This window comes from Athene noctua, chromosome 1 (genome assembly GCF_965140245.1).
Source record: "Athene noctua chromosome 1, bAthNoc1.hap1.1, whole genome shotgun sequence".
NCBI classification, from domain to species: Eukaryota; Metazoa; Chordata; class Aves; order Strigiformes; family Strigidae; genus Athene; species Athene noctua.
In genome coordinates this window covers 84,837,425-84,856,631 of record NC_134037.1, presented here as the reverse complement: position 1 = coordinate 84,856,631, position 19,207 = coordinate 84,837,425, and the positions used below count along the sequence as shown (strand labels likewise).

The following is a 19,207-nucleotide window of genomic DNA, read 5'->3' as shown; positions in this document are numbered from 1 at the left end:
ACAGCCTGCTGAAACCTCATTACAGCACAAAGGATTTACGAGCTGAAGAGCTGCAGGGCGAGCCGACTGCGGGGGAGGCAGGTGGCTCTTCTGCTGAAGGGATCCCACAGCAGGAACAGCAGCTCCTCTGCTCATGCTGAAAGACCAATGACATGCAGTGGCAGAAAGCAGGTGATCCTGTCATCTAGCTGGAAACATTTCCCATCCCACTGTAAATCATCCATGCTTGTTCATTTAGTAGTGCTGGGCTAGAGCAAGCAGCTGTAGTCACTGCACCAGAGCACGGGAGAGGGACAAGATGTGTTACGAAGGCTATAAGGCAGCTATTAGGAATCAGTGAGGCATACTGAAGATGACAGAGACATCAGCATGATTTGTATCAAGTCTAATGGAAAAATCAATTAATTCATTCTCGGAGAAGCATTAGATAACAAGTTGCATCAACAAATCTTGTCTGGTCAGCACTGTCTGCGTCTTTAATTGCCAGAAAAAGGGAGCGCACCAGAACGCTGGAGCGGTTACAAACCGTGTCCCTGTGGAGAAGTGATTGACCAGGTAAGCACGCACTTAAATCAGGACACATCTTTTCAGCTCTCTGCATTTTGTCAAGCATGGAGGGACTGTGTTCAAAGTCTTGGGTGAGCTGAGCCCGTGCTAACGAGCTTATCTACAGGTGCAAGTTAGATCAGCCATGATACACCTGATGAAGATGGGCTTGCATCTCACCTGCTGCTGCCAGTCCCGCAATATCCTCAGCATGTTAAGTGTTTGTGAGGATGGTTCTGCTCCGGCTTTACCTCCGAGAGAGAAGAGAGGCTTCTGAGGAGGGAGAAGCGTCTGCTGGAAACTACACATGGATGTTTATGCCTGTTTGCAGGATGACGCATGTGTCTCAGCCTTTTTGTGGATCTAACCCTGTGACAAGCCTTGCCCCTCAGAAAGGAGCGCCATTCAGCATCACTGAAAATCAGTACCAGCACCCCTAAACTCCAAATTAATTATTAAAGATACAGCAAATAACACTAGCAAGGAATCAGCAGGGTTTGCTGATTACTCTTTCAATTTTGTTCATAAACGTTGCTGGGGAGCTGGGAGCCAATTTCGGGTGACTTCCACTAGTCCAGATTCTCATCTTCACTGACACCAGAGCTGCGCCAACAAGAGATATTTTTGGTTTGAAAAGAGTGTAAATGAATTGAGAGTTTGGCTCATGGGGTGAGGACTGGATAACATGATGACAGAACGGTTTTATAAACATTTATTATTCAAAATCTTTTCTGCAAACGCAAATACGCCTAGGCAATTATCTCACTTTAGCTGCAGATGGGCAATTTTGATGCAATTATTATGCACCTTCAGTACTACAAAGCTTTCAGTGCTATTCCTTTTGAAAATGTCTGAATTAAACAGAATGACAAAATTAATGAACTATTGCATCTTTTTCCTGTCAGCTGCACAACATCTAGTAGGTGCCATCAGCACGCTTCATGCGGAGGAGCCTCGTGGTCATGGCTGTTAGCCCAAAGGCATGCAAACGCCAAGTTTCCAGCTGAAGGCAAACCCATCTGTAGCCTTCAGTAGCTGAGTTACTTGAGGAAGGATGATTTGCCATTGCACATTCGGATCATGACATTAGATTGATTCCAAGACATTATTTGTCATCTCTCTCTCAAATTTCCCTAATGAGATGTTTCTACATGTGCCTAAAATTTGTGGTTATTTACTGTTCTGCGCTATCAAAGGCTTTTTGGGTAATGAGACTCCAGATACCAGCAGCATAATAGTGGAAAGTGTCTGAAGCCACACGGACAAAGAGAACAGTTTGTTTTTAGCAGAATTGCTATGGAGGAAACAAGCTTGTCTCCAGTTTCTTGAAACTACTTGTCTCTGGTTTCTTGCAGCAAACATACCCGGGAAGCCAGCTGGTTTTGTTTGGTTGGTTTTGTTTGTAATCCTTTAAAACAAAACAAAGTTTTTGCAACTTGCCAGCCAAAAGTAAGGTCCACAATTAACTATACATATAACTGATGTGATTTTCAAGAGGAATGTCCTCTTTATGACGCTTGTTTACCTAAAAATGAAGCCAATTTGCTGCTCACTTTTGAAAAGATCCCAAGAAAACATCTTAGCAGTTTGGTAAATTTTATTTGTACATTCATTCTTGTCAAGAAACAAATCTGTTAACACATAAAATAACTGCTGTTGGTATGATTAAATCTTCACTAGATACTTCCAAGGGACTTGTTTGGATCCCTATAACTTGGATGGCTGCTGAGCCCAACCAAGTCCTGGAATATCCCACGCTATGAACCTGCAACCAGCCACAGGACTCAACACATGAGCAATACTACAGTGAGCACACCATCCATTGAAATCATATAGAATTTACTGATTTAGCTTAGCTCGTAGAATAGCTACAAGAACTACTGTTCATGTGAGTGTTATGTTTCAGCAGAGCTCGTGCAATCTGCTCCCACAACATGCCACAACTGGCCCACCATCTCTGATTCTCAAGCATGCACTAACCACTCTTTTGGGCTTTTCTTGTTTTTCAGCCTCCTGACAGCTCAGTTGCACACTGACAGAAACCACCTCCCTTGTTTCAAACACCTCACTCATTCTGTTTAATACCACCTAGCTCTTTCCTCACCTTCTCCAACCCATACTCGATTTAGCTGACCTTTATCATATCCCCGCTACAGTTATCCCTTCTACATGATCAGGAGTGCAACTCTATTAAAAAAGCCACATGGAACTTGGTAAGGCAGAAAGTAATGGTGTTATGTGAATTACCTGGAACTACAGAAGGGCACAGTTGTTTAACTATGAAATCAATAGAGCTCTTTGTTAAATGCTATAAGACTTTCAGAGGGTTGGCCTTAATGGCTAAAAATTTCATGAACAAGAGAAGGTCAGCAGGTACATTAAAATAGAAGGCAGCTGATCATTTGGCTGTATGTCACTGTATCTTTTTATGAAATACTATTTTTCAACGTTAAGTTTTTCTACTTCAGTTCTCTGGAATAAAAAGATGCTTTTAAAAAAATTATGTGGGGGAGTAGGATGAACTTCCACCTGGACAAAGCCTGAGTTCTTTGAAAAAAGGAAAAACAAAACACATCTAAATAGTGTAAATTAGGATTTTCAATATTCACTGACCTAGACCCTTCTCTGACAAAAATCAGCATGCTGTCATGGGACTTTGTGGAGCTGTGCCAGCTAGGGTCAAGTGCTGACTGGACCCATCAAATTTAATATAGAGAACTTCATGAAATGAAGTGAAAAATTTGTTTGATTATTAAAAGTAAGTTAAGCAGAAACACTTTACAGTGGCTTAATACCTTTTTTAAAAAAATTCAAGGTTAATAAAAAATAAATCCTCAGGGTTTGAATCCACATGTTCTTGCTGAGGGCAGACAAATATTTAAGGTGGCTCTGGCAAAGAGGGGCAAACAGCAGCAGAACAGGTACCATTCATGCCAACACATTCTGGTATGTGTAATTTGGGGATACCTAGAGACAGCACATTAAAAGATGCAATAAAGTATACATAAATTTAAATAATAATAGTTATGCCTCATTCAGTTTCTGCAGATCACTAACCATTAACAAAATAAAAAAGTAGATATGATGTGGCTCTGTGCTAGCAGGTTGGACAACAGACCTCCCTCTCCAGGTCCCAGCAGCCAGAATTAATCTGTATTTCTATGACCTGATGTTCAGGATATCATGGTGAGATGGTCTAACAACAGCACCATTTGTTAGATGATGAAAATATCAGACAGCATTACAGAGATGTAGCTTCATTTTTATTCTGGATACTATTAAGAGATACTGAAAGTAGAGGTGCAGTTCTTGCAATTTTCTAGTGTGCTATCTAATGGGAGAGCTTTTCATAGCTGATGAATTATCTTTCTGTACTTGGAAATCTATATGTACTCTAGCTGAAAGCATAAGCCAGACTAGTGAAGAAAGCTGTAGTTTCAGTGCAGAAAAAGAAGGATACAATTTTCAGTTGGCCTGGCTGGCCTCTACAATAAACACAGTGAAGAGAATTAAGGAATTAAGGAAAAAAACCTCACAGTATTCTGGCAAAGCAAAGCATTTTTTAGATGCAAGGGCAAACGCCAGATGACATAGAGGAACAGAGAACTCCTGTAGCAAACAGAACTGGGCTCATCCCATCCAAGGATGCCCCATGTTAGCCATGTACTATGTGAAGGCTATTACCGCTCTGTCATGAAGGGACATTCACGATGACTTGAGATCCCTGGGGTTTAACATTTGCATCTGCTGAAAGAGATGGGAGATGCCATCCTCCACTTAAGACTTCCAGAAGCCCAGTCTGAACGTTTCACTGAAGCAGAGGAAGGTCTTCAAGATAGAAAGGAAACATGCAGCAGTCTCTAAATGCTCAGAAATAAACACCTTAAGCAAATAAGTAAACAATTCCCCAGACCCAAAGAGAAGGAATGAAATTTATAAAATAACAAACCATGAGCAAATGAAACCAGGGGAAATAAACGAAATGGGGAAGCGTTCAGCTGGAGATACAAGGAACAGAGAAGAGGTGGCCACACTGGACTTGGTTAGTGTAGACTTGCTGAGTGCAAGAGACCCAAATTACTCTAAGGCCATAAAGTAAATGAGGCTCTTTCCTTTAAACCCAAGGACTGAAAAACAGATCAACAGGAGGGTTGTTTCTTTTTCACAGCTATGCTGAAGAGAAGTGGTCTTCACTAACTGCCAGTCAAAGCAGGTGAAAAAGGTAACAAAACCAGATTTTGTTTGTCTTCTCCACTTTGGATCAGACTCTCTGGCAGGAAGCTACCATTTGGAAAGGTGTTTTAGCACTGGAAAACACAGAAATGGTTGTACATGGGTGTGCAAGTACATACACAAACCTGTTTGCTCATCAGCTCATATTTTGCCATTGTTTACCTCTGAAAAATCTATGGTTGTTCACAGACAACGTGATGTAGCTGCTTGACAGGGTTTTTCAATTTCTGATGCCTTGTTCATATACCTATGTTGCTGCCAACCTTCACCTTTGGCTATTTCTCCCTTTTTACCAGCTACAGCTTTGACTAGCAAGTAAGGGTGGCCAGCTCCTGCAGACCTGGACTGAACAGGATCTTCATACAGTTACCTGTGTATTTATATGAGGCTGCCTTTTCATAAAAACACAAACAATCCTGGGAAATCTGGACATAGTCCATAACCACTAGGCAGCTGGACAAAAAGGTTTTTTCCACTTCTGTAGTACTGCCAGCCTCCAACACTTCTCACTGTATCATCCATCTTTATTGAGAGCTGTTAATTATAGCTACAAAGTCTGTTGCCATACAGGCACTTTCCTTTTTTAAATCAGCTTTAAAGGTAGCTGCCTTCAAGATATTTTGACACAGATCTGAGCTGAAAAAAAATACAGAATTCCTTATCACTCCTTCCTAAGTTCTGCTGGTTTTCATTGCTGTTGTAAGCAACATGGGAGAACCTGCCTAGGATAATCCCCATTCAACGAGTTTGCGTGCTGTGTCAAGGTACTTGATATGACAACCAAGGTAAAAACACTTCCTGCAAGAAGACCCCTCTGTGTCTTCTTCCATGTCATGAAGATTGGAAAAACAGCATACCCATGCTCACCTCAGCTTTCTGCTTCTCTCCCCACACAGGAAACATGATCACACCCTCTTTTCCCAGTCCCTTTTTCCCTTTGCCAGCCATAAAATGCAGTTACTTTGTGCGTGTAGGTTATGCCTGGAGTCGGGAAGGGAGGAGGTGACTCCCGGGGTCCCTTCAGCCTGGCTCGACTCAGTCAGTGCAGAGGAACTAGCATGGGTAGGATCAGTATAGATGGATTTGCTCTTGAGGTCTCCTGAGAAGAGCACTAGCAGTGTGGAAGCTTAGCAGCTTGCTTACTAACCAGAGGAAGAGTCAGTTAATGAAATGCAGTTTAACTACTGACCAGAGATCCAAGACACGACATTTTTTCCAAGCAAAATCCATTACATAAACACATTGTTTCACAGCACATGTCCTGTCTGCAGGTAACAAGAACAATTACTTCTCTTTCTAGTCCTTGCCTCAAGCACTGTTACCTCATAGGAGGCATATAATGTAATTATTTTAAAGCATCTGTTTGAGCTACAGCAGAGAAGACAGAAGTAATGGAACAACAAGACAAAATTACAGGACACCACTTAATTCAATCATCCTTGGAATGATTTTGCAAACCAGGCTCAAGAAGATGTGTTTCTCCTGATCAGGCAGTACCCCATTTTTATTCCTGATTAGCATTCCACAAAAGTCCGAAAGCCCAGAAGAGGTGATCCTCAACAGATGAAGGATCTTCAGATTAAGGGAAAGCTTTTCACAGGGCATGAATGTTAAGCACTTTTCAGAACATCGTGGTCTGAAATACAAACGCAATCTACTCGTATAAACTGGGAGGCTAAATTAGAAAGGAATGACTTCCTAAAGAAGGACCCACGACCATTTTCTCACAGAAGCTAAGACACAAGCTCTCAAAGGCAGTGTTAGCTACCTGAACAGAAGGAATTAGTAAATTAGTCAAACAGAATTTTAAAGAAACTCTTTTAAAGGTGTTTCCAGGAGATGTAAAAGCTGAGGTAGGTTTAGAAAGGGAGGTAACCATATAAATGCCACCCTATGTTCCTGAGACCACCATGCAGGCTTCACATTGTGAGAACTACTTCCAGAGAAGTTAGGACTTAGGCATTAATTCTGGGGCATTCTGCCAGCCACTCACATCATGAGCCCAATGTAGGTACCAAGCTCCCATACCATGCATTTGAGGAACAGAAAAACTACCACCTTGAACATGGGTCTGGGAGCAGTTTTTTAAGCTTTTCAATGGAAAACATCAAGAGGAGTGCCACCTCAAGTCTAGTTAAGCTCTTTACTCTGGGATGGTGGAGGGCTCCCACTAACAGCTAGTTTGGCCAACAGACTTTCTCCTCAGCTTTTTCTGCTGTTTACCTTACATGACTCACGTTTGTGTCTCCTCTGTAGGTGTTTGATCTCCCCATGCATTTTGGGAGGAAACAGGGCATTCAGCTCCAAGCCAGCAGTGCTCAGTTATGCAGTGTGGCACTGAGGAACTAGCTGTGGCAAATTTTCTTGCTAATCTAACCCCTGATCCTATTTTCAGTGCGTAGAGAAGACTTATGTGAACAGGAGGCTACTCTAGAAAAATTCTGAATCTGGAGGACTACATATTTTCTTAAGAACAAGCAGCCTGGAGAGCATATTTTTGACAGCTGGCTAAGAAATTTTTGTTTCAGAAGACACATAGAGCAAGAAACCATGTCATTAATCTTTATCACCTAAGAAAACAAGTCTCTCCAAGGAAGCAGCTGAAATGATAACTTATATGATCATCTGGCAATAATTCAGCATAGCTGTATTATGTAAAGGCAGCAGTGAGGAGACACCTCCAGAACTCTCATGGGGTGATGCACCCCTATCCCATGTCCCATAGGGACACACTTTCCTTTTCAAAAGGAAAGAGACAGCAGCTACCACAGGTTTCATCAGGAAGAGGTAATTACTTAACTTTGAGAAACAGAAGTGAACAACAGCATTCTGTGGCTTGGCCTTCATCTGGGTGAAGCCCAGATGAATGCTCCATGACTGAGCTTGATGCTGTATGAGCAGCAGGTTGGACATCAGAGAGATGCCCACCAGCACTGCCCCTACCACAAACACCATGCTGTTCTGGCAGAAGGCTTCACTACTACTGCTACTTGCTAATAGCACAATTTGGCCTTGTCTTCAGCTAGAACCCCTGGAAGAAAAACACAGATACAGTGAAAGCAGTCTAAGTAAGTGATATAGTGGCCCATCAGTAACATATCACTAACAATAGTTCAGACATCTGCAGGAGAGATAGAGATGACCATGAGTATAATAATAGAGATGACCATGAGTATAATAAACCTTTTGCACAATATCTACATCTTCTGTTAATTAAATGCTTCAATACCAAGCACGAAGGTAAATCCTGGAGGACTGCTATAGAGATTAAACTAATTTAATTTGGAGTTACTTCTGGCTTATATCTGTCTTAACTCGGGTAAGAATCAGATGCTATACCTTTTAATTTCAAGGGTTCTTTTTGTACTTTTGCTGCTGGTTTTGTAGTTTGTTTGTTTGTTTTTTTTTTTTTCCCCAACAAGCTAATGGGAACTTGAATTGTAAAGTGATTTTATTTTGAGGAACACAAAGTAAATAGGTATTATTTTAAGGCTAATGTACTGAATTAGACAAATAGAGTTTATAAACTGAAGTTTTTTGAAAGAAAACATGCTTCATTGGGTGACATTTGCTAAAAACACTTGCATGCATCATGTCTTGATGCCTTTGTAGCTTATTTATGACTCTGTTAATGCTGTCTGCTCTGGTGGTGAAGCTCCCAGCTAAGTAGTAATATAAATCAGTAGGATACCAAAAGTCAACCACATTGCAACATTTTAATGCTGCTGGGTAAGAGAGACTCATGAATAGAAAATGCTGAAAATCAATAGTAAAAAAGCATCCAGTCACGCCAAAACAAGCTCTGACCTTCTTCCCCCTTAGAGTTTCATCGTGGCCAGGCAGTTAGTTGGTTGGCAGTGCTGTGTGGCTGGGTTCTCTGCCTGCTGCAGAAGAGGAGAGCAGTGCCCATGGTGCAGTGAGTTGCACTTCCATATGAGTCAGGATCAAAGTAATGGACCCAACTCCTGGAATTACTGGGGATATCGGGCTAGTGCCTTGTCTCCTCCATGCTAGAAGAAATACATGTGAAACACATTTAGAAATTGGCCCACATTCTCCTGCACATCATGTGAAGCCGTGGCACTGACAATTTCTGACCACTGAAGAGCTAATACTCGATTCTGAGCCCATATGCATATAAATCAAAAGTGACTCTTGTGAAGTTACTATGTTGGTAAACCAGAGTAAGTGAGATCTACTACATTAGTTCTCTACCATTGTTGCCCCCAGTATTTTGGTTCAGTTTCAAAGAAATAACTATACTTCAGTGTCACCTGCAACTTCTTTCTTTTCAAAGAAAAATCTTCAAATTCTGAAAGATTAGTGGCAACTAATTTGGTGGAAGAATAGAGAAAAACTCTGATTCAGTGCAAAAGAACATGTTAAAACATGGTTGCAGATCAGTGCAGGTAGGTGTGATGATTCTTTCATCCACCCAATACAGCAAGTGCATTCAAGGCTGTAGAAGAGATTTAGTTTTAGCTTCTGGTGTTTGCTTTAGCCCTAATGCTTTATGAAATAAAAATCAAGATCTAAATGATAAACAAATAAATAAATAAATAATCCTGCAAACCATTTTGGAAAGTCCTGTCCTTTCCTTCTTGAAAAATTGTTGGATAAGACTGTACCATGAAAATAAACAAGCTTTCTGAGGTATTCTTCTCCTAAAATATGAACACAACCCTGTTATTCCCCCAGTGGCACACAGAGTGAATCTTGATGAAAAGTGTGTTTTGTCCTGCCTAGAGATACACAAAGCTAAGCAATATATTACAGAGATTTTAATTTAATCTTTCAGGTAGCCAGGGAGCTTTAAGCTCTAGTGCTTTTAATTTATGTTACCTCATAAATTAATAATGTAGGTATGACGGAGGGTAGCTCATCTGATTAAACGTGTCATTTTATAAAGCAGTTTGGAAGCAAAAAGTATGAAGCCAAAATGAAGTACTCTTAAATGATCCATTAGGTGCATAAATCATTACATGTGTTATTTCTGTACTGGACAATGGTTGAAATGAATTATAATTTAGTTACTGTAATTTTATTTTAAGCTAGTGGGTACTTGCACAAGAAGTAAGAGAGCAGCACTGACCCTGGCATGCTCCTCTGTGGCCTGCCAGGGCTCTCTGCGTCACTCCCCATGCATGCAGTCCTGTGCCAAGGGTGCATGCACCAGTGGTAGTGACCATGGGACAAGTTCTCCCTGAACAATCTGCACTTGGGCCAAACTCTGGCATTTGATGGAGCTGCACAGGGAGCCCGGAGCAGTCTGGATGTGAATGCATGAGCTTGGTTTGCTTTGAAGAGTGACTCTCTCTCCATGCTGTGGATACAACTCATATTCTACTTCAGCTTAAATAGAAAGTTCCTTACCATGCAATATGGGTCAAGCAGAAATCCTTAATACTTTACATTATGGTCTAATACTCCAATCTTATAAAGAAACTGAATAAACCTGCTCTTAAATTTAATGTGCTACTACAAAATTTGGTAGCAGATTTATTACAATTATATCATAGAATCATAGAATCATGGAATGGTTTGGGTTGGAAGAGACCTTAAGGATCATCTAGCTCCAACCCCCCTGCCATGGGCAGGGACACCTTCCACTAGACCAGGTTGCTCAAAGCCCCGTCCAGCCTGGCCTGAACACTGCCAGGGAGGGGGCAGCCACAGCTTCTCTGGGCAACCTGTTCCAGTGCCTCACCACCCCTGCAGTGAAGAATTGCTTCCTTATATCTAATCTAAATTTGCCCTCTTTTAGTTTAAAGCCATTACCCCTTATCATATCACTACATGCCATTGTAAAATATGTGCTATAAAATGGGAAAAAAAATCTGTGCAGCTTTAAACTGGCTTGTGTCCACGTTCTTCTGTGAAACTACAGAACATACAAATTCATGTATTTACAGCACAGTACACATACATACTGGTAGAATGCAATAGGCATAAAACCCATAATAAACCATATAGTCTGTGTGGGAGGGCCACATCTATTGACTGTTGCTACATTTTATGATCCTCCTTTTGTATATTTTTCCTAATGGTTGCTGTTCTTTATATGCTCTTTAGCTGTATAACGAGGTAGCCCAAAGCACACCTGCTGGCTCGCCCCGCAAAGCCACCCACTGAGGAAGGGGCGGTGTGAAGGCACTGCCTGTGTCGCAGTGAGGGAGGGCTGAGCTGCCCAGCCTTGCTGAGGAGGAGGCGGCTGCACAGGTGTCCTTGGGGAGCTTGGCTGTCAAAAAACATTAGGTGCCTGCGGATTTTAGCAATCTGTGTGGGCAAGATCTGAGAATCCCTTCCTTTACTACCTCACTGCTAAGGTGACTTAGATGTCATATTTCCACCTTCTCCCACTACCACTTTTTAATTTCATTTCATGCAAATTCCTGACAGAGAACTCAGATAATATATAAAATATAGATGAAGGTGCATAGAAAAAGCAAAAAGTGATTATGCAAGTTTCTTGTTAGTTCCAGGTGAGAATTGTCTTATTTTAACTATCCAGAAGTCCATGAAATCCCTCCTGAACATGTCCAACTATGCCTGGAGTGCAAGCTTTCCTGAAGATCGTAATACCTCATATAGAGTTGCAAAGTCTCTTTTTATGTCTTTATATATATGCATACATATAAAATATGCAAAGAGGGAAATAATTAAGAGGGGATGCTGGAATGCAATGCTTGCGTTTTCTGATATACATACATGTGACATCTCAGCTATAATGCAGCAAGCAGACGAACAGTAATTCTTTTCACAGTAATTCTTAGTGCAGCACCACTGAAAGGTCTCAGTTTAGATAGTGGACATGCTATGTGTGAACACATGGTAAGGGACAGTCCTCCCTCCTCCCTAAAGGAGTCTCATCCAAATGAGCAGAGAGTACAAGGAACTCAGAGGTCTGTAGCGATGTGCTCAAAACCACAAAACAAATCTGCAGCAAAGCTAGGAATCAAATGCCCAGGTCAGGCGCCCTGATACCAAGAAAAACCTCTGTAAATTAACCCTATTCAATCTACTGGTCAGATACACAAATGCACATTCTTTACTAAGCCTGCTGTAAGCTTACTTGTAATGATGTCCCCTTGCATCCCAAACAGGCTGCACCTGCTCTTCAACTCAGCCATCATTTAATTAAATGAAGACATAAAACTACCAACCATATCAATTAACTGCAGCAACAAAGAGTATAATGCTCTGGTTTTAACCCCAGGGATCTGGCAAACCACAACCACTCACCCCAGAATTCAGCAGTATTTAAAATGTTATCTGAGAGCAGCTGGAAAGAAAAATACTTAAAAACCAAAGAAATGAGAAGGTAGTTGTTTTGGACTAGTATTGTTATTGTTTTTAGAATAAATTGTTGCTTTCTTTAATGCTTCTCTCATCTCTGAGGCAACCATGTTTGCTGTGGAGTAAACAACAAATACAAAACTGAAGACTGAAGTGGAGGAAACATGGCATCTTATGAAAATGCCTTTAAAACTTCTAGATATTGCTCTAGGACCTGCAGTGAACAGTAAAATTCCCTTATCTGCAGCCCCTGATGATTCAGAAGATGAAGAAACGGTAACAATGGCTAAGCAGCAAAATTTCAGCATTTAAAATCTTAAGCCTAGTCATCTCAGGTAGAGCATTCCCGAGTACCCTGGTTTCTTAGATTTTTCCTGTAGTAAGTTTCCAACTCACTGCTGCACAGCTGGAAGCTGAGAAATATGTACTTCTTTACTGTTTACTTCTTGAGCTACTTCAATAAAAGGCTGTGAGTCCCACCGTGTAACAGAAGGGGAAAACATTGTTCACATCCTTCCATATACTGGGGAAGCCCTCTGACATGGGACATCTTGATGGCTCAGTCATTCCGTCTGTCCCAGACACTTCTCAGGCCAAGAAGAGATGAGATGAAGGAGTGTTCACCAAGAAGCAGTCCTTCAAGAAGACAGAGCATACTCAGCCCCTCATGGAGGATGGGCATTCAGGGCTTTCCATAAGTGCTTCAAGTTTTGTGTGTTCAGCTTGCTGTAAAGGCAAGGTGTGCTGAAGACAAAGTGTTGCCTTTGGTTATGACTGTGCTTCCTCCCAAAGAGGAACACACCAGCTCAAGTTTAATCAGGATCAGAGCTTGGCTTTTGATATCAGGGGCATAATGCCAGGAAAATACTGCCATACTTTTTACTTGGCTATTCAAGGCACTGCACTAGTCCTGAGTTTGGAAAAGAAAACTTTACTTAGCTTACTCAGAGATTGCCATAAAAGTCAGCTGTGGGTAGAGGAAGAAAATATTAATAAAAAAATTATGTTTGCAGAAGTTTGAAAACTTCTGAGAAGCAATTGCAGAAAATGCAGACCTGTATGTATTGGAAATAAACACGGATTTCCTACTGTTGGAGTGAAATTGTATTAAGAATAATAACACAGCATCTAGCACAGGACACATAATGAATTCAGAATATCCTTTAACAAACCTGGAGAGGAAAGCAAAAGCAAGTTTGATATAACTGACTGATTTGAATAAAATATCTGCTAGACATAGAGCAGCATGCAAGAGCCACAGGAATAAAAACAAAAGCTCCCATACCTGTATCTTTGCTTTGGAGACTGCTTTTCAGCTGACTTAAAAACATGTCCAAGATAATACAAAGGAAAGAATAAAAAGTTCCAGTTTGTTGCAAACCACGTTAGAGTGAAGGGTGCATCAAATTTCTTAAAAGTCAGTTTTGCTAGCTGGGTTGAACCCGACCAAGAAGAGCAGACACCCAGAACCACAGCCACACCCCAGAAGATCTTCTTGAGTTGCGTCACGGAGCATTTCCAGCAACAGCGGTTCACCCTTCCACCACCTTCCGCCCCAGCTTGCATCTGTGCTTCGGCTGGGGCTGGAGACTCCCGCGAGCGCTCATCCCCTGGGGAGAAGAAAACACAAGGCTTATACTAAGGAAAGCCAGCCTGCATTTTAGTCTGCAAATCCTAGGCCCTTCTGAAGTCACGTGGAGCTTTACCAGCAAAAGAACCCACCAGATCTTGCCACAAAATGTCCTTCATTTTTAGATCATTGCAAAGCCTCTGGTTCAAATGAAGCATAATTACAATGCAAATAATAATTATCACCTCTAGATTTAGAAGCCATTGGGTAAAATGGAAATGAAAATTACATGTTGCTCTGATGTACACAGAAAGGCTTAACACACCACTTAAACTGATGCTGTTAGGATGTGTAAATGAATGAAAAATACAGCGCTGAGTTTAATAAAGCAGCAAAGGGGATTACAACACCACTTAGAATTGTTGTCTTGGAAAATGTGAAAATGGGCGGCTTATGGAATATGATGTTTCTTAAAAGTAGGAGGGGGCAAATGTATTTAATCTTGCAGTTAAGCATGATCACCACAATGTAAGTAGCATGATTAATACTAAACTTGGATCATCAGGTATTTCAGTGATCCCTAGAAAAACAGCTCTCCTGAGGCTGTAGCCAGATGGCAAAAATTAGACCGACCCACAGGTGGCCCTGAAGAGCATCTCAGACTAGGCAGACCTAACTTTTTTTAGCTTGAGTCCTGCACCAAATGAGACTGGACTGGAACTTTGACTCAGTATAACTGAGGCTATCATGCTGCTGGAAATTTCTCTCCTAAAAAACCTTGCCCCTTAAACATGAATTGTTATAGCCCTGCTATCATTCCAGAATTGGAAGATACTGTATCCAGCTTGTGAATAAATGAGCAAAGTGACCTTAGGTGGTCCAGTACCTACGGAGATAAAAACATGCTGGCAGACCTCAGCAGCAGGCCACTGCCTTTGGGGTTTTCACCTGCCTTCCTTAAATTCACCCCATTTAACATCCGCTAAAGCCACCGGTCACCTGCATGCAACACTCAGCAGTGATATCTGTTAAAGACTGACTTCAGTTTAGTTGGTCCATTTACTTGGAGGAGGATGAAGTAGTAACTCATGTTGAAAGCCAGGAACCTACAACTTCAGAAGCGTCCAGAGGTCACTACATGCACTGAAAGGTGAAAGGAGAAATATAAGTACAGCCAGGACAATGAGAGACGGTATTATTGCCAAACATTTATATACGTTCAAGGCAGACTAAGAGATCCATGTACAAAAAATCCTTCCTTATCCTGGTGAAAATCAGTATTTGGAATGGAAAATCTCTTAAAGCCTCTTATTTCAGGTTAACCTAAATCTGTATTTACATGAGCTAATACATTAGTAAAGAAAAAGCTTATTCCGATGGAGAGAACTATTTAATTATTTCTTTACAGATAAGAAATGCATCATCTGAGCTAAGAGTGCCATTATTTTGCCTAGTAAAGCTGTATTTTGTAATGGGAAAAACTGTAGCCTCTGATAACTTGAAATCTAAAAAGAGTGTACAGCAGCAAAGGTATAAACATCTAGTCTTTTCGAGTCTTTAAGAGAGATGGGGATGTTGCTGATCTCTCCACTTATTTCAGTTTCCAGTAGAAGATTGCGTGGGCAGCTTCCCACATAACAGGAGATGCACCAGCAGGCCAATGAATTATCCAAAGTGGATTTGTATTAAACACATAATGGAAAGGTTACAAGCTACCTGCTAAATGTTAGAAGAAGCTAGAATTGAAAAGGTCTGCCTGTGAACCCATAGCTCATTCAAAATAATTTTAATACATTTTCTTTGTAATACATTGCTTGAAACTAGTGCTTCTTGCTGCATAGATCAGTCAGGGTTCAGTTTACTGAACAACAGTACATTCATTTCTTTTCACTTTACCACTTAATGGGCAGTTGCCAACGCTCTCTTTGCTGTCCACCATACAAGTCCCTCAATGTTACTGAATTTTTCATTTCCTCTCAAGTTTTCCTATTGGGTGTTATCCTTGCAACATCAAAAATGTAACTCACCTTAACGCACTCCAGCATCCTTCCCATGGACCACAGGAGGAGCTGGGCATAGAAAAATATGAATCTAGGCAGCCAGGGTGCCAAGCAGAAGCTTAGGAGGTGTTTGTGCTACCGTGTCAATGCAGGGAAGGGCCTTCCTCCACTCACAGTTTGCAACCCTGCAACTATGTGGAGAGGTAAGTAAAAATGTCTGTCCTTCTAGAAAACAGCTAGCAGGGTACCCGCCAGCCCTCTCTTCTCTGCAGGTATTCCCCCAGGAAGCAGGAAACCAGGATTTAAACCCCTCCTGCTGAAGATACTTAATACAATAGAACATGCCTTAAGCCACTAGGGTATATGATATCCCAAGATGAGTAGGTGCTCTGAATGACAATACGGAAGCTGTGTTATTTTTTCTAAAATAAGAATTGGTCACTGAGACAGCAAGATAACATGTCTGGCCCTCTGGCCCAGTAGTCTTGGCAATCATGGAAAAGGGAGAAGATCACAGCTATACCATCTGATGCACCAGACACTCAATATAAAATAATGCAGTGTTTGGTGAACACCCTACAACAGACACTGGTGGGGAACTTCTCCCCACCAAGGGCTGAAGCTGCCCACCCCCCTCTCCATAGCACTGTGCACATACGCATGAGTCAGTGGCTCATTTGGACAGCTTGCATGAGCATCACTGCCTTTTAACTCTATTCCATGGCAATTGCTCCCTACAAATTAAAGCTAAATTTCACTGATGTTTCCTCTGCTCCATAGGCAAAATGATTTGTCCACATACATTTAATTTTGTGTTAAATGCACCAACAGAAACATTCACTTTCAGCAAAAGACAATACTGCATGTATCACTTCTAAAGTGATCTTGCAGATCAAGGCTTACGTTTCTAGGGGTGCTCATTCTTTGGATGCATTTACATGCTGGATGGAGTAAAAACTTATCCTAGGCATGATGGATTTCAACATAATGGGCCCCCTAATTTGGGGTAAAAATCACTGACCTGCTGATTAGCAGTTACGAGCTGAGACTTTACTATCCATCAGTGAAACTGCACCAAGCCCTCATGACTGCCTGTGTTGCCAGAGGGCTAGGTGCCAAATGGGCATAGGCTCTTCCAGTGGATTCGGCACTGTCCTGGAGGATACCTAGCATGTAATCTGTCTTTGGAAATGGGATCCATGTTGTCCCATCCTCCCATCTACCACATTGGAGACTTGCCTGCCAGCTAGCATGATAAACAACCAGAGCTGTACCTTTCCCTGCTCAGTCCCTGTGTCCCCATGGGGACAGTTTTTGTTACCCAAGTTGCAGGTGCACAGATGGGGTGACATCAAACCCATACACGGATGAGAAGATCCTCACTCTCTTTCCAGCACTGCTCAAGGGCCAGCTGGCAACAGAATATACATGAATTTAAAGATGGCAAAATGGCTTTTCAGACTGGATGAGGCAGGACTCTAAAGAATTTTATTTCTGGAAATCCTCCTCCAGACTTTTAATGGGTTTCTTCCTTCACTCCTTGCAGCAGACTGCTCTGTATGCTACTGTGTCCCCCAAAAGAGTAAATGAAGATGCTGAGATAGAGGAAAAATGCCTATCTTGCTTTTACTAATTTTGGCTTTTCATTCTCCCTTTTGTTCATTCATTTTCCTGTTTCATAAATCCCAACTGGAACCACTCTTCCTCCCTCCCTTTCAGCCAACCTCTCTCCTATGGCATTCAGAAACAATGGAAGGAAATCACCTCCAATGCTACTGCCAATGCCATTACTCACAGGGTTCCCCAACCCCAGAAAACAGCCATCCTTCTGTTTCCTCCATTACGGGTGAGACCCCTCTCAGCTAACTTCAGATACCTGTGGTAGGGACATCTAAACCTGAGCTACTCACCCCCTCTCCCAGCTGAGGCCATGGAGGAAAAAAGGCACTGGAAGGCACTACACACCCCATGGAAGGTAGATGCCTTACATGATGTGCCTTTTCTTATTGACTACAGATGCTTGCAGTGGGTTAGAGAAAATCTGCATCAGCAGTGGTAACGCCTTTAAATAGCCTGTCCAGACCACTTCAAAAGGGCTTTAAAGCTTACGACTCCTATGCACAGCTAGCCAGTTAAAGGCTTATCATAGGACCACACCGTACCTCACTGTATATGTTAAAAATGTGATACTGATAAAAACCAAGGGTGGCATTCATCTGCTCAGTTTGAGACATCTGTTGTGCCGACTTGTGTATCTGAGACAGTCATTTACACTTTCTGCATAGTTAGTAGACAGAAAAAAGACATTTCCATAGCACGATTTATCTCCTCCTAAAGTAGACGATTAAAACAAGCCAGATGAATCACCCTCTCCAAGTGCTTGTTTCTTTCCACCAGCTCTAAACAGTCTGGGGCGACAAGCTCAGAAGTAGATGTCTCTAGCGTAGGTGTCTGAAGCTGGGTGAGATGAGTCCCACCTCTCCACCAGTACTGTCAGGAACAGAGAGTAAAGCCACCACAGACAGCACTGGTAGGCTCAGAGCTGGGCCCCGCCACACAAACTTATTTAGCTGTCACCAATCAGCTGCTTTAGCTGTTGCTACCTAGCCAGCTAATGGGTGAAAGAAGTATTACAAAAGTGCTGGGTGCCCTTGCCAACCCTTCAGAGTGAGAAAGTGACCCTCACAGACCAAGGTCCTGCCTACTAGGGACTGAAACATGTGCCTGCTGGTAATGTACAACTCCACCAGCTTCCCCAGGCTATGAATGTGCTTCAACATAAGCATATTCTTAAACAGCTCTTTAAATCAGGCTTCTGGAAAAAAAAAATCTGACAAAAGGAAGAATCCTCATAGTTCTCTGTAACGATTACAAATGAGCCATCCTCAAAGCATTTCCATTTTCCCAGCCTCTCAAATGTTTTGTGGCTGCTTGGGCATCACACAGAACAAGTTTGTAAAGCTTGCAAAAATATTATATGCTTATCATAAACTGGGGAGAAGGAACTGAAGCACGTCCTGTAGGACAGCGCCTGACCTTCAGCGTGGTTATATATCTACAAACCAGTGACATGCAGGGGGATTGGAGCTGGACACTGAACAAGGTATATTCTCACAACCTTGAATGCTGTGTGACTTCCTCTTCTCCCAGTAATTGCTACACAGAGAGATCAGTGGGAAACTATTAGTTCCAACACAATTATTTACTAGTTACAAACATACCTAAGTACATAGACAGTGACTACTGGTGGTGGTTTTCTGGACACACAATACTATTTGCTTCAGTAGCAGACTCCCAAACTCGTCAAAAGTGTTCTTATCCCATTCCTGTCCATGACACTAGCTATGCATTATTTAGCTGTCCAGGATTTTTGAGCTAAGCTGTGAAAAAAACAGCTGAGGCATCATCCTGTGACGAGAAGATGAAGTGTCAAATCCACAAAGTGATTTACATCTCTAATTGCCACTGTAGTTGCCTAAATCTGAAATGTTGATATTTATTCAGATATGTTGCCCAGGCATTTTCTTCACAGTTGGTCAGGTTAAAGAATGGGGTCTTAGGG

The 19,207-nt window shown here is 41.8% G+C and overlaps 1 protein-coding gene across 2 annotated transcripts in view; it reads right to left on the bottom strand.

Moving 5' to 3' along the window:
- Positions 1-19,207, bottom strand: part of SLC35F3 (solute carrier family 35 member F3) — a 180,132-nt gene that overhangs the window by 36,871 nt on the left and 124,054 nt on the right. For both annotated transcript variants that reach the window (XM_074925402.1, XM_074925410.1), the window contains one exon: positions 13,361-13,685. In XM_074925402.1, the coding sequence (XP_074781503.1) occupies positions 13,361-13,685 (325 nt within the window). The remainder of the gene's footprint in view (positions 1-13,360; positions 13,686-19,207) is intronic.